The following is a 15,593-nucleotide window of genomic DNA, read 5'->3' on the forward strand; positions in this document are numbered from 1 at the left end:
AAAACAAATAATTATTAACTCTGGGAAAAATTATATATGTATAATCTGTGTAAAAGAAAATATAATCATAGTGTAGCTGACTTAACAATCAGCAATATTTGCATATTAATAACCATATAAAGATTCCACTGATTTAACTACTCATTGTGGTATAATTTGAGAGATAAGGAGAGAAGATGTATAGATGGGCATGATATATAAGAGATACATCTTCCTCTTCCATGTAGGAAGGCAGTAGATAATGTATAAAGATTACGTTAACAAAGAGCAGTATAAGACTATTTAGGAATACGGAAACACATTGCAGAAGAAAGAACTTTAAGAGTCAAGATTATTTTCCTTTGGGACAAAAATGGAAAAATGAGAAGAAATGGAACAGTGGTAGAATTTTGGTATTATTTGTCTTATCCAGATTTATGTTGATAAAAATAAAAAACTTTAAAGATGGTCCATCTGCAAGATGGACCAGAAGCAGAGAGATAATTTTATTCTTTTTTATTTTTCTCTTCTTAGGCTGTGGTATATTAACTTACCAATGACCGCAGATGATGCAGTAATGGAGATTAGAGGAAACGAAGTGACTTTTCAAGATTGCTTTATTGCAGATTCTCCTTTTCTACTGACTTTTCCTTTCATGACCATACCTGAGGTTCCTGGCTTTTTACCAATCTCTTCTCCAGCTGGTAGTCAGTTGAAGTATTCCTGTCTTGCTTGTGTTCCTACATTTGCTGTTGTAGTAGCTGACATGGAAACCTTTCAAACCAACGATTCATTCCGCACCTGGAACAGAGTCAGAGTGCCTCCAGATGTTCTGAGCGACAGTGAAAGGCACAGTGTGGATCAGGTGAACATGTCACGTGATGGAATATTTTTTCTGATAAATGGTGTTCTTTACCTAAAAAATCTTGAAACATTTCAAAAAATGGGAAGAGATAAACATCTTCCTGAAGGTGAAATTGTTGGCATTACATCAAGAAGATGGTGTTGGATCAAGTTTCTATTTAAGGTTAGTGAAAGATTTTGTGTATATATTATACATAGACATTTAGATATATGTACCATACCATTTGTTAAGTGATATATCAGAAACTATACTTCCTACACTGCATTTTGCATAATTATATTTTTCTAAGACTGTAAACAGCTTTATCTTTCTGACTCAGTTTCTTAGCAGCCTCTTTATAGAGATGTGCTTACAACAACAAAGAATAAAAATGATCTTGTATGTTGTTATACACAGTAATTCAATTGTATCATGAGGACTTTTTTTCACTTTGATATGGGCAAAAGACACCCCAAAAATGTTCCCCCAAAGACTGTGTGCTGTAAAAAATGAACCAAATCTTCCATTTATGACAATGTGGTGAATAAGATATACTGACACTCTCTCACTAAAAAACACTTAAAATGCTATCCCAAAAATTTGAATATTCTTTTAACTACATCATTGGGCTTATAGGGAAGTAAGAGAACTCCTCAGTGGTCCTGGAGCAGTAATCCAGAGGAACAAGCAAACTCCAAAATCTCAGCTCCCCTCAGGACTGACCCTAGCTAATCAGAACTCTGGTGCCAGGAGACAAAAGCCTCTGGCCTGACAAAGTAGGAAATCTAATAATAACTTTTTGCATAAAATAAAGATCTTCAAAGAGTTCCCAATAAAATTAAGTCTATGTCAGCTTTAATTTTAGAAACAGAGAGAAAGTTTCCTTTGGAATTAATGAATAGAAGCCAATTCACATTCACATTGGAGCCCAAATCTATAGTGCTTAGGTTATTAAAAAAAAAGGGGGGGGGGGAGGAAAAAAAGAAAGAAACATTAAGCCAAACATCAAGCAAAAGCAAACACAAATCCTTTTTGGAAGGATAAATCCTGAAGTCAGGCTTTAAAAAATGTCCACAGGATCCAAGATGGCGGACTAGAGGGTGACTGCATCTCCAGTCACTCCAGAACCCAGGATTCAAGAAGGGGAGGCGTTGAGAGACTCAGACTAAAATAGAGCCATGGGGCGAGTCTCCCCCACCCGGTGAAGCTCTGCCCAGGCAGCAGACCCGGATTCGGGTAGCTTATTAGAGTAGGGTAGGGCAACTAGAGTCTTCCCCAGGCAGCTTTGCGCACTCTGGCAGTGGGCTCCTCCCACAGGGCCAGATTCTCCAGCATCTCGGAGCAGGCCCCCCAGTGAGAGCCTTTCTGCACAGAACCAAGCTTCAAGTCCCTGAACCAGGGCGGCAAGTTCCCACACACAGGTTGCTACAGGGACCAGGACAGGGTAGCCAGGGACTTCCCCAAGCAGCCTGCAGCCCGGCCCCCTCCAGCGGGAAGCGCCTTTCCAGGCTAGCTTCTCGGAGCAGACCACCCAGTGAGAGCCTTTCTACACAGAGCCAGCCACAAGTCCCCAAGCCAGCAGTGACCTCCAGCCCCCAAGCAGCCTCTGGGACCAGGGCAAGGCAGCCAGAGACCTCTCCAGGCGGACCTGCCCCTGCCCCACGCAGGCTTTTTCCACCGGGCAATCCAAGATGGCGGACTAGAGGGTGACTGCATCTCCAGTCACTCCAGAACCCAGGATTCAAGAAGGGGAGGCATTGAGAGACTCGGACTAAAATAGAGCCACGGGGTGAGTCTCCCCCACCCGGTGAAGCACTGCCCAGGCAGCAGGCCCAGATTCGGGTGGCTTATTAGAGTACGGCAGGGCAGCTAGAGTCTTCTCCAGGCAGCTCTGCACACTCCAGCAGTGGGCTCCTCCCACAGGGCCAGATTCTCCAGCATCTCAGAGCAGGCCCCCCAGTGAGAGCCTTTCTGCACAGAACCAAGCTTCAAGTCCCTGAACCAGGGCGGCGAGTTCCTGCCCACAGGTTGCTTCAGGGACCAGGACAGGGCAGCCAGGGACTTCCCCAAGCAGCCCGCAGCCCGGCCCCCTCCAGCGGGAAGTGCCTTTCCAGGCTAGCTTCTCGGAGCAGACCCCCAGTGAGAGCTTTTCCACACAGAGCCAGCTCCAAGTCCTAGAACCAGTAGCAGGCTAGGGGCAGCTTTCATTGGAAACACTGCATTATCAAGTTACTCCAAGACTTCAGGCTACTGAAGGCAGGAAGGTGATACACTGGAAATCTACAGGGACACTATAAGCCAATAGAAGAATTCTGTAATATCACAAAGTCCCACTGACATCGGACCAATATGAGAAAACAAGGGAAGAAAATGTCCCAAACAAACATAGATACGATATCAATAAAACCCAATAACAGCACAGCAGAAGAAATGTCAGAAAGGGAGTTCAGAATGTACATAATTAAAACAATCAGGGAAGCAAACGAGGAGATGAAAGAGCAAATGCAGGCATTAAATGATTGCACCAATCAACAGTTAAAAGAGCAAATATGGGAAGCAAGAGATCATTTCAATAAAGAGTTAGAGATATTGAGAAAAAACCAAACAGAAATCCTTGAAATGAAGGAAACTATAAACCAAGTTAAAAACTCCATAGAAGCATAACCAATAGGATACAACACCTGGAAGACAGAACCTCAGATATTGAAGACAAAATATTTAAGCTTGAAAACAAAGTTGACCAAAGAGAAAAGATGGTAAGAAATCATGAACAGAATCCACAAGAATTATGGGATATCATGAAAAGGCCAAATTTAAGAATTAATGGGATTGAGGAAGGCTTAGAGAAACAAACTAAAGGAATAAACAATCTATTCAATGAAATAATATCAGAAAATTTCCCAAATCTGAAGAATGAAATGGAAAACTAAGTACAAGAGGCTTATAGGACTCCAAATATACAAAATTACAACAGACCCACACCAAGGCACATTATTATGAAAATACCTAACATACAAAATAAAGACAGAATTTTAAAGGCCGCGAGAGAAAAGAATCACATTACGTTCAGGGGGAAACCAATAAGAATATTAGCAGATTTTTCAATCCAGACCCTAAAAGCTAGAAGGGCCTGGAACAACATTTACCAAGCCCTGAAAGAAAATGGATGCACACCAAGAATCTTATATCCAGCAAAACTTACTTTCAGATTTGATGATGAAATAAGATCCTTCCATGATAAACAAAAACTAAAGGAATTTACAAAAAGAAAGCCAGCATTGCAGAACATTCTCAGCAAAATATTCCATGAGGAAGACATGAAAAACAACAATGCAAATCAGCAACGGGAGGAACTAGCCTAAAGGAATAGCCAAATAAAGGGGAAACCAAATCATGTCAAAAAACAAAAATGAGTCAAATGACCGGGAATACAAATCATATCACAATAATAACCCTGAATGTTAATGGCCTGAACTCATCAATAAAAAGGCATAGACTGGCAGAATGGATTAAAATGAAAAATCCAACAATTTGCTGCCTGCAAGAGACTCATCTCATAGAAAGAGATACCCATAGACTAAAGGTGAAAGGATGGGAAAAAACATACCATGCACACGGACACGGCAAAAAAGCTGGAGTATCCATCCTCATTTCAGATAATGTGGAATTCAAGCCAAAACTAGTCAGAAGGGATAAAGAAGGACATTGCATACTGCTTAAGGGAAGCATAAATCAGCAAGACATAACAATCATAAACATCTATGCCCCAAACATTGGCTCATCCATGTATGTCAAACAAATCCTTCTCAATTCCAGAAATCAAATAGACCACAACACAAGAATACTAGGCGATTTTAACACACCTCTCTCACCGCTGGATAGATCGTCCAAACAAAAATTGAATAAAGAAACCATAGATCTCAATAACACATTCAACAATTTAGACTTAACCGACTTATATAGAATATACCATCCAACAAAAAACAAATACACTTTCTTCTCAGCAGCACATGGATCCTTCTCTAAAATAGACCATGTCTTATGCCACAAAGCTACCGTTAGCAAATACAAGAAGATAGAGATACTGCCTTGTATTCTATCAGATCATAATGGACTGAAATTAGAAATAAATGACAGAATAAAAAACAGAAACTATTCCAACACCTGGAGATTAAATAATACACTATTATATGATGAATGGATAACAGAAGACATCAGGAGGGAAATAAAAAAGTTTTTAGAAGTAAACGAGAACAAAGACACATCATATCAAAATCTCTGGGACACTATGAAAGCAGTACTTAGAGGATAATTTATTTCATGGGGCGCATTCAACAAAAGAAGTAGAAATCAACAAATAAACGACTTAACACTACAGCTCAAAGCCCTAGAAAAAGAAGAGCAGACCAACACCAAAAGTAGTAGAAGACAGGAAATAGTTAAAATCAGAGCCGAAATCAAGGAAATTGAAACAAAAGAAACAATCGGAAAAATTAACAAAATAAATAGTTGATTCTTCGAAAAAATAACCAAAATTGATAAACCCTTAGCCACACTAACAAAGAGAAAGAGGGAGAAAACTCAAATTACCAAAATTCGGAATGAACAAGGAAATATCACAACAGACACGAGTGAAATACAAAACATAATTAGAAGCTATTTTGAAAATATATACTCCAACAAAACAGAAAACCTCGAAGACATCAACAAGTTTCTAGAGACATATGAATTACCTAAACTGAACCAGGAGGACATACACAGCTTAAATAAATCAATTTCAAGCAATGAAATAGAAGAGATCTTCAAAAGCCTACCAACAAAGAAAAGTCCGGGACCAGATGGGTTCTCAGCCGAGTTCTACAAAACCTTTAAAGAAGAGCTCATTCCAATACTTCTCAAAGTATTCCATAAAATAGAAGAGGAGGGAACCCTCCCAAACTCATTCTATGAAGCCAATATCACCCTCATACCTAAACCAGACAGAGACACATCGAGGAAAGAAAATTTCAGACCAATATCCTTAATGAACATCGACACAAAAGTTCTCAACAAAATTTTAGCAAATCGCATACAAAAACATATTAAAAAGAGAGTGCACCACAATCAAGTGGGTTTTATCCCAGGGATGCAAGGTTGGTTCAACATCCGGTAATCAATCAATGTCATTCACCATATCAACAGACTAAAAGTTAAGAATCACATGATTATTTTGATAGATGCAGAAAAAGCATTCGATAAAATACAGCATCCCTTCATCTCAAAACACTAGAGAAAATTGGTGTAGTGGGATCATTCCTTAACATTGTAAAGGCCATCTACGCTAAGCCCATGGCCCATATCATTCTAAATGGTGAAAAACTGAAAGCATTCCCCCTAAAAATTGGAACAAGGCAGGGATGCCCTCTTTCACCACTTCTATTCAATATCGTTCTTGAGACTCTAGCCAGAGCAATTAGACAAACCAAAGAAATTAAAGGGATACGAATTGGAAAAGAGGAACTCACACTATCCCTGTTAGCTGATGACATGATTATATATTTAGAGGAACCTGGAAATTCCACCAGAAAACTCTTAGAACTCATAAGTGAATTCAGTAAAGTAGCAGGTTACAAGATCAATGCCCATAAATCCAACGCATTTTTATACATAAGTGATGAATCTTCAGAAAGAGAAATTAGGAAAACTACCCCATTCACAATAGCCTCGAAAAAAATAAAATACTTGGGAATCAATCTCACAAAAGAGGTGAAAGACCTCTACAATGAGAACTACAGAACACTAAAGAAAGAAATGAAAGAAAACCTTAGAAGATGGAAAGATCTCCCATGTTCTTGGATAGGCAGAATTAATATTGTCAAAACAGCCATACTACCAAAAGTGCTATACAGATTCAATACAATTCCAATTAAAATCCCAATGATGTACCTTAGAGAAATAGAGCAAGCAATTATGAAATTCATCTGGAAGAATAAGAAACCCAGAATAGCTAAAGTAGAAAGAGTGAAGCAAGGGGTATCGCAATACCAGATCTTCAACTCTATTACAAAGCAATAGTAACAAAAACGGCATGGTATTGGTACCAAAATAGACAGGTAGATCAATGGTACATAATAGAGGACATGGACACAAACCCAAATAAATACAATTTTCTCATACTAGACAAAGGGGCCAAAAATATGCAATGGAGAAAAGATAGCCTCTTCAACAAATGGTGCTAGGAAAACTGGAAATCCATATGCAACAGAATGAAACTAAATCCCTATCTCTCACCCTGCGCAAAACTCAACTCAAAATGGATCAAGGACCTTGGAATCAGACCAGAGACCCTGCATCTTATAGAAGAAAAAGTAGATCCAAACCTTCAACTTGTTGGCTTAGGATCAGACTTCCTTAACAGGACTCCCATAGCACAAGAAATAAAAGCTAAAATCAACCACTGGGATAGAGTCAAACTAAAAAGCTTTCTCTCAGCAAAGGAAACTATCAGTAATGTGAAGAGAGAGCCTACAGAGTGGGAGAATATCTTTGCCACTCATACTTCAGATAGAGCGCTAATTTCCAGAATATATAAAGACTCAAAAAACACTACACCAAGTATACAAATAATCCAATCAACAAATGGGCTAAGGAAATGAACAGACACTTCACAGAAGAAGATGTACAAGCAATCAACAGATATATGAAAAAATGTTCAACATCTCTAGTCATAAGAGAAATGCAAATCAAAACCACCCTAAGATTCCATCTCACCCCAATTAGAATGGTGATTATCAAGAACACAAGCAACAATAGGTGTTGGCAAGGATGTGGGGAAAAAGGTACACTCATACATTGCTGGTGGGGTTGCAAATTAGTGCAGCCACTCTGGAAAGCAGTATGGAGATTCCTCAGAAAGCTTGGAATGGAACCACCATTTGACCCAGCTATCCCACTCCTCGGCCTATACCCAAGGGACTTAAAATCAGCATACTACAGAGATACAGCCACATCAATGTTCATAGCTGCTCAATTCACAATAGCCAGATTGTGGAACCAACCTAGATGCCCTTCAGTTGATGAATGGATAAAGAAACTGTGGCATATATATACAATGGAATATTACTCCGCCATGAAGAATGATAAAATTATGGCATTTGCAGGCAAATGGATGAAATTGGAGAATATCATGCTAAGTGAGATAAGCCAATCTCAAAAAACTAAAGGACGAATGATCTCGCTGATAAGCAGATGAGGACATTAAGGGGGGGGGTTATGAGGGGTTAGAGTTAGGGTTAGGGTTAGGTTTAGGGTTAGGGATAAGGAGGGTGGTAAGAATGGAGAAAGGAAGGACTGTATAGAGGGAAAAGAGGGGTGGGAGGGGTGGAGGGGAAGGGAAAATATAACACAATGAATCAAACAATATTGCCCTATGTAAATTTATGATTTTTAATTAAAATAAATAAATTTTTAAAAAAAACATAAAAAATGTCCACAAATAATTTCCTGACAAAATTGACCTCACATTCAAAAATGGCAAAGCACATAAAGAAAAAGTGTCATCCAAAATAGCAAAGAGAAGAATCATTCTTGCAAGGACATTCAAGTTTCAAAACTGACAGAAGAGAAATGTGTTTTAACAGATTTAAATAAATAAATATTCAAAAAAGAGGAAAAACCCATTAACTGGCATGATACAGTCAATCTAAAAGCAGAGACATTATTGTCTCTAAGTCTAGGATGACAGCTGTCCTGAAAGCAAAAGGTATATTGACTAAGAAAGAGGATGAGTGGCAGTTTGGAGTTCTGTTGACATTTTGTATTTTAACCTGAATAGTCATTACACAGGCTTTTGCGTTGTGATAAGCTTGAGTGATGCACATTTTTATTTGGTCCTTTGTTTTCTGTACCTGGATAATATTTCCAAAAATTTTAAAGATCTAAAAATAACTGTTAAAACCTTACATTTTTATTGTAAATGTACAATTGTATAAACTCATGGAGTACAAAATGATGTTATGATTTAGGAATACAGTGAAGAATAATGAAATCAAGCTAGTTACCATATCACCTTTAATATTATTTTTTGTTATAAGCACATTTAGAAGTGTACTCTCCTAACACATTTGAAATGCACAAAACTATATTATCAACTATTTACCATGGTGTGCAATATGTTTCAAAAACAGAAGCAAAGCCCAATATTTTTCCTGTGTGGATTTTTTTATGTTTGCTCTTTGATATCATCTTCCCACTCCCTCTACCTGCTAGACTCTGTAGTGACCACTCCACACTCTGCTTCTATGAATTCAATTATTTTAGATTCTACATATACTTGGGGACAGGTAGTATTTGTTTTTCTGTGCCTGAGTTGTTTCACCAAGTATAATATTCTCTAATTCCATCCATGTTATCCCTAATAATGAATTCCCTTATTTATAAGGCTGGATAGTACTCCACTATGAGTATGTATCACATTTTCTCTATCCATTTGATGATTCTCAGTTAGAATTGATTCCACATCTTGAATACTGTGAATAATGCTGCAGAGAACATGGGAATGCAGATATCTCTTTGATAAACTGACACACAGACCAATAGAACACAATAGAAGGCCCCAAAATAAATCCACTCACAGCCAATCTATTTGCCAAAGGGAAGATAAGAACAAATCCTGGAGAAAGGTTAGCCTTTTCAATACAGGATGTTGATAAAACTGGATACATGCAGGAAAATTGCATGCAAAAGTGAACTAAAAATGGATTAAAGACTTAAATGTAAGACCCAAAACAATAAAATGGGGAAGTCCATGACATTGGTCTGGTCAATAATTTTTTGAATAAGACCTCAAAAGTAAACATACAACAGCAAATATAGACAAATGGGATACATCTGACTAAAAAGTTTCTGCACAGCAAAGGAAACACCAGAGTGAAGAGATAACCCACTGAATGGGAGATAATATTTTAAAAAACATATATATAATAAGGGATTAATATCAAAAATATTTAATGAAATCAAACAACTCAATAGAAAAAATAACCCAATTTTTAAATGGGCAAAAGAACTGAACAAACATTTCTCAAAAGACAATACCCAACAGGTACCTGAAAAAAATGCTTAACAACACTAGTCATCAGAAAAGTACAAATCAAAACCACAATGAGATACCACTTTACTCTAGTTACAATAAATATCATCAAAAAAGCAAAAGAAATAAGTTTTGATGACAAGGTATAGAAAAGAGAACCCTATATGCTGTTCTTGGGAATATAAATTAGCATAGCTATTATGGAAAACAGTAGGAAGTTTGTAATGGTTAATTTGAATTGTCAACTCGATTGGATTAAGAGATGACAATGATTAAGAGGCTTCTGGGTGTGTCCATGAGGGCAAGTCTAGGAATGATTAGAGTGTGGGATAGTGAACTGAAGTGGAGAACCCTAAGTGTGGGTAGCACCACCCAATAGGATGGTGGCTTGGATGGAATAAAAGTTAGAAGAACAAGGAAGCAGATGCAAATGCAAGCTCAGCTCTTCTTGAACGGGTTCTTGATTGCTGCGTTGATCATCATTTCTTCACTCTGCCAGTGATTCTGCAGGTAGTTTCCAGAAGCCTTGGTCTCAGACTAGGGTAGCACTGTTGATCCTTGTTGCTCTGGGGCTTCCACCTCTTGGACTGCACAATTACTGGTTCTTCCAGCTCTCCAGCTGCAGACAGCCATTGTGGACTAACCAGCTTCTGGTCATGTAAGCCAATCTAATAAAACCCTCTTTTTATAATCATACTTCCTGTTGGTTGTTCCTCTAGAGAACCCTAATGCAAAGTTTCCTCAAAAAATTAAAAATAGAGCCACTATAGCAATCTCACTATTGGCTATATATCCAAAGGAAATGAAATAAGTATGTTGAAGAGATATCTGCATTCCCATGTTTTCTGCTGTACATTTTGAAATATCTGAGATAGGGAATCAACTTAAATGTTTACTATGGTCTAGATACAGTTTAAGTGTATCTGCTTCAATGTTTCATGTGTTAGAAGTTTGGTCCTGGCTGTGGCAATTTGGAGAGGTATAATTTTTAAGAGGTAGGTCCTAATGAGAGATATTTAGGTCATTGGGTAAGCTGCCCTTAATTGGAATAAGGTAGTCTTTGAGGGCCACTGAGCTCTTAGGTTTATAAAAATCCAAGCCTAACTCCAGTAATTCCCTGCTTTCTCATTTGGTAATGTATACTCTCACTCCTACACATGCTTCCACCATGATGCAATCTTCCATGATGTAATGCATCCAAGAGGGCCCTCACCAGAGCTGAGCCAATACCAGGGCCATGCTTTTGAACCTACAGAATTGCGAGTTAAATAATCCACTCTCTCCAAATACCTGACTCAAGTATTTTATTATGTAATGGAAAATGGACTGTGATAGTGTTCATCAACACATAAATGGATGAAAATATCTAGTGCATATACACAATTGTGTACTATTCAGATATAAAAAAAATAATGAAATCCTGACATTTAAACAATATAGTTGAACCTGGAAGATTTTATGCTAAGTGAAATAAATCAGTCTCTTAGACAAATACTGCATACTATTGCTCATATGTGGAATCTAAAAAAATTTATCTCATAGAAATTGAGAGAATAGGGGTTACCAGAGGCTCGAAGTGGAACTGGGGAGAGGTTGATCATAGATACAACTTTATAATTAGATAAGAGGAAAAAGTTCCATTGTTCTATTACACAGTAGGGTGACTGTAATTCACATTAACGTCTTGTACAATTCAAAAAAGAAGGGAGTATTTTTAATGTTTTCACCACTAAGAAGTGATAAATGTTTAAGACAATGTATATGCTAATGCTAATTAGCATCATGCAAAGTGCTAATAGTTGTGCACATGTGGAGAAACTGTCCAAGTCTAGATTTGATCATTATACATTATACTTATTATTACTTGTTATATTTACTGTACTTATATTAAAACACCACATTTGTACCCCATAAGTATGTATAATTATCAATTAAAACAAAACTTAATATTTTCAGAATAACAAAATTTTTTGAAAAAAGAAATATTATTAAGTCTTTAAAATGAAGGAATCCTATTTGCAACAATGTGAATTAAATTGGAGGATATTCTTCTAGGAAAGTAAGACACAAAAGGAAAAAAATATTAGATGAATCCACTTATGTGAGGTATCTAAAATAGCAAGGCTCAACTTCATGTACCTACAGCATAGAAGTAAAAGAAGAGATAACACTAATTAAAATATAGTAGCTGTAGTAATATCAAAGTGTATTTTAAAACATGGAATATTACCAGGGATAAAGGTCATTTCCTATTAATAATAGGGTCAATTTATCAAAAACATATAAAATCATAAAATTTATGAACCTAGTGTCAGAGTTTCAAAATACATGAAGCAATAAAGTAATGAAACTTAAGAAAAAATAGATAAAATCCATAAGTATAGTCAATAAAGGTCATTTCCTATTAATAATAGGGTCAATTTATCAAAAACATATAAAATCATAAAATTTATGAACCTAGTGTCAGAGTTTCAAAATACATGAAGCAATAAAGTAATGAAACTTAAGAAAAAATAGATAAAATCCATATGTATAGTCAATATTTCCTAAATAATTGATAGAAGAAATAGAAAATCAGTAAGGTTGTTGACAAATTAAACACTGTCAACCATCTGCATCAAACTGTTAGTTATAGGACACACTGCCCAACAAGACATTCTTTCCAAATAAACACAGAACATTCACCCAACATAGGTCCTGTTCTGTACTGTAAAACAAACCTTGATATGAAATTATTCATTTCATACAAACTATGTTCTCTAACAACACCAGACTTAAGATGCAGACAAAAAGATGTCTGCAATATCCCCCAAATATTAGGAAACTAAATAACCCACTAAATAACCTATGAATCAAAGACCAAAATTCAAAAGCAATTAGAAAAATATTAACTGAAATGAAATGGAAACAGATCATTTCAAAACTTGTGGGATGCAAATAAAGCAGTACCAAGGGAAATTTATAATTTATTAGAAGAAATGTCTCAATTACTTCCACTTCCACATTAAGAAATGGGGAAAAGAAGGGCAGTTTGAAGAAAGTAAGCAGAAGAGTGTAAACAACAAAAATTAGTGGATAAATTAATGGTATGGAAAACTGTAGCAAAAAAATCAATGAAATCAAAAGCTGGTTCTATGAAAAATCAATAAAACCTATAACTCTTTAACTAGATTGATAAAGATAATGAGAGAAAACACAAATTATCAATATCACATTTGTAAGGAGATATCACTACAAATTCTATTGCTATTAAACAGATAACATGTTCTGAACAACTTTTTAATAAAAATTTTAAACAATCAATTCAAAACAAATGAAATGGACAAATTTCTTGAAAGACGCAAATTACTAAAATTTACTCTAAAAGAAAAAAAAAGCATGAATAAGCTGTCAATTAAAGAAACTGAATTTGTTATTAAAAGCCCACCCCACAAAGAAAACTCTAAGCCAAGGAAATTTCACTGGTGAATTCAACCATATATTTTTAAAACAAATGCTATCAGTTCTAGACAGTCTTTCAGAATACTAAAAAGGAAAACAAATAATTCCCAATAATTGTTTATACAATAATTCCCCAAGAGTGTGAAGAGAGAGCTTACATTCTGTACCTCAGATAGAGCATTAATCTCCAGAATATATAAAGAACTCAAAAAACTTAACACCAGAAAACAAATAACCCAATCAATAAATGGACAAAGGAATTTACCAGACACTTCACAGAAGAAGAAATATGAATGGTCAACAAATATATGGAAAAATGTTCAACATCTCTAGTAATTACAGAAAAGCAAATTAAAACTACACTGAGATTTCATCTTACTCCAGTCAGAATGACAATGATCAGGAATACAAGTAACAATAAGTGTTGGCGTGAATGTGGGGGAAAGGTTCATTCATACATTGTGGGACTGCAAATTGGTGCAGCCACTCTAGAAAGCAATAGGGTGATTCCTCAGAAAACTTGGAATAGAATCACCATTTGACCCCGTTATCCCACCCCTCAGCAGATACCCAAAGGACTTAAAAATCAGCATACTATAGTGACATGGCCACATCAATATTTATAGCAGCTCAATTCACAATAGCTAAGTTATGGAACCAACCTAGGTGCTCTTCAACAGATGAATGGTTAAAGAAAATGTGCTATATATACACAATGGAGTATTACTCAGCCATAAAGAAGAATTAAATTAAATTGAAGGGTCTGGAGAATATCATGCTGAGTGAAATAAGCCAATCCCAAAAAACCAAAGGCCTAAATTTCTCTCTGATTTGTGGATGCTAACACACAATGGGGCGAGGTTAGAAGTTCAATTGATTATACAAAGGGTCATGATGGGAAGGGAGGGAGAATGGGAACAGGAGAGACAGTAGAATGAATGGTATACTTCCTGTGTTCATATATAAATACATAACCAATATAATTCCACAACATGTACAATCACAAGAATGGGAAGTTGTATTCCTTGTATGTATAATATGTCAAGATACATTCTACTGTCATATATAACTAAAAAGAACAAATAAAAATTAAGAGAAAAAAATAGTTAAAAAGGAACTTATGCTTATTATTCTAATAGAAACAACATATGGAAGAATAAATTTAAGGGACTAGTTTTTATGATTATATGTAATGTGATATAGTTTTATTTAATGTATCTCTCTGCCTGAAGTATTATTACAAAATATACTAAAACAAAATTGAGCTCAGTAATTATTACCTTTTACTTGATTAATTTATTTTTTGGTGCTGGGGATTGAATTCATGTTCTCATGCATGCTAAGTACCCTCTCTACCACTGAGCTATACTCCCAGCCCCTACATTTTATTTATAAATGTAGTAAAATGGAACATAGGAATTGTTAGACCTCTCCCTAAAACAGAAGATCTTTCTACTTGTTTTCAATTTTCTTTTTCACAGAGTAAAGGAAGAAAAAGCAGTATGGCAATCTGGACAGAAAATGAAATTTACCTTGGATATTATCCAGAGAGATATATCAAACTGACGACTACTACAAAACTCAAAGCTCTTTTAAATCTTGCACCAACCAGTACTCTGACCATACACAATGTTGAATATACAGGACATCCTCTGGAAATAGCCGTGTTTTTAAATTACTGCACAACATGCACTGTCACCAAGAGGATTTACTTAGTGATATATAATGAAGATTCAGAAGAATGGGCATACCAAGATTTTTTATTAGATGTCCCCATCAACACTTTTTTAGTTCCACGTTTCCTATTTTCAGCAATGCCAGATTTAGTACTGTGGGACAAACATACTATATACTATTATTATCAAAATTTCACTAATGCTGGAATTATACAAACAAGTACAGGAACTGGAAACCTATCAACAATATCAGATGACAGCATTATTCATGACATTTTTATAGGTAAGTTATTCTCAATTATTCTAAAATTATTCTAGATTTTATTACAAACATCTTCTTTATGAAGATATAGCAATTTTTTAAAAAATTTTTATGTTTACAGACTGCATTTTGATTCATCGTACACAAATGGTGTACAACTTTTCATTTCTATGGTTGTACACAATGTATATTCACACCATTCATATAATCATCGTATACATAGGGTAATAATATTGTCTCAGTCACTATCTTTCCTACCCCCACCCCATCCTCCCCCATTTTCCTCTACACCATACAAAGTGCCTCCATTCTTCTCTTGCACCC

General features: G+C 36.1%; 1 protein-coding gene across 1 annotated transcript in view; it reads left to right on the plus strand.

Annotated features, from left to right (window-relative positions):
- CATSPERE (catsper channel auxiliary subunit epsilon) overlaps nt 1–15,593 on the plus strand; it is a gene marked incomplete at its 3' end in the record, with an annotated part of 219,030 nt that overhangs the window by 111,287 nt on the left and 92,150 nt on the right. The window contains exons 9-10 of the mRNA XM_079107281.1: nt 514–1,006; nt 14,813–15,290. Of these exons, the coding sequence (XP_078963407.1) occupies nt 514–1,006; nt 14,813–15,290 (971 nt within the window). The remainder of the gene's footprint in view (nt 1–513; nt 1,007–14,812; nt 15,291–15,593) is intronic.

Source organism: Sciurus vulgaris (genome assembly GCF_902686455.1).
Source record: "Sciurus vulgaris genome assembly, chromosome: 12".
NCBI lineage: Eukaryota > Metazoa > Chordata > Mammalia > Rodentia > Sciuridae > Sciurus > Sciurus vulgaris.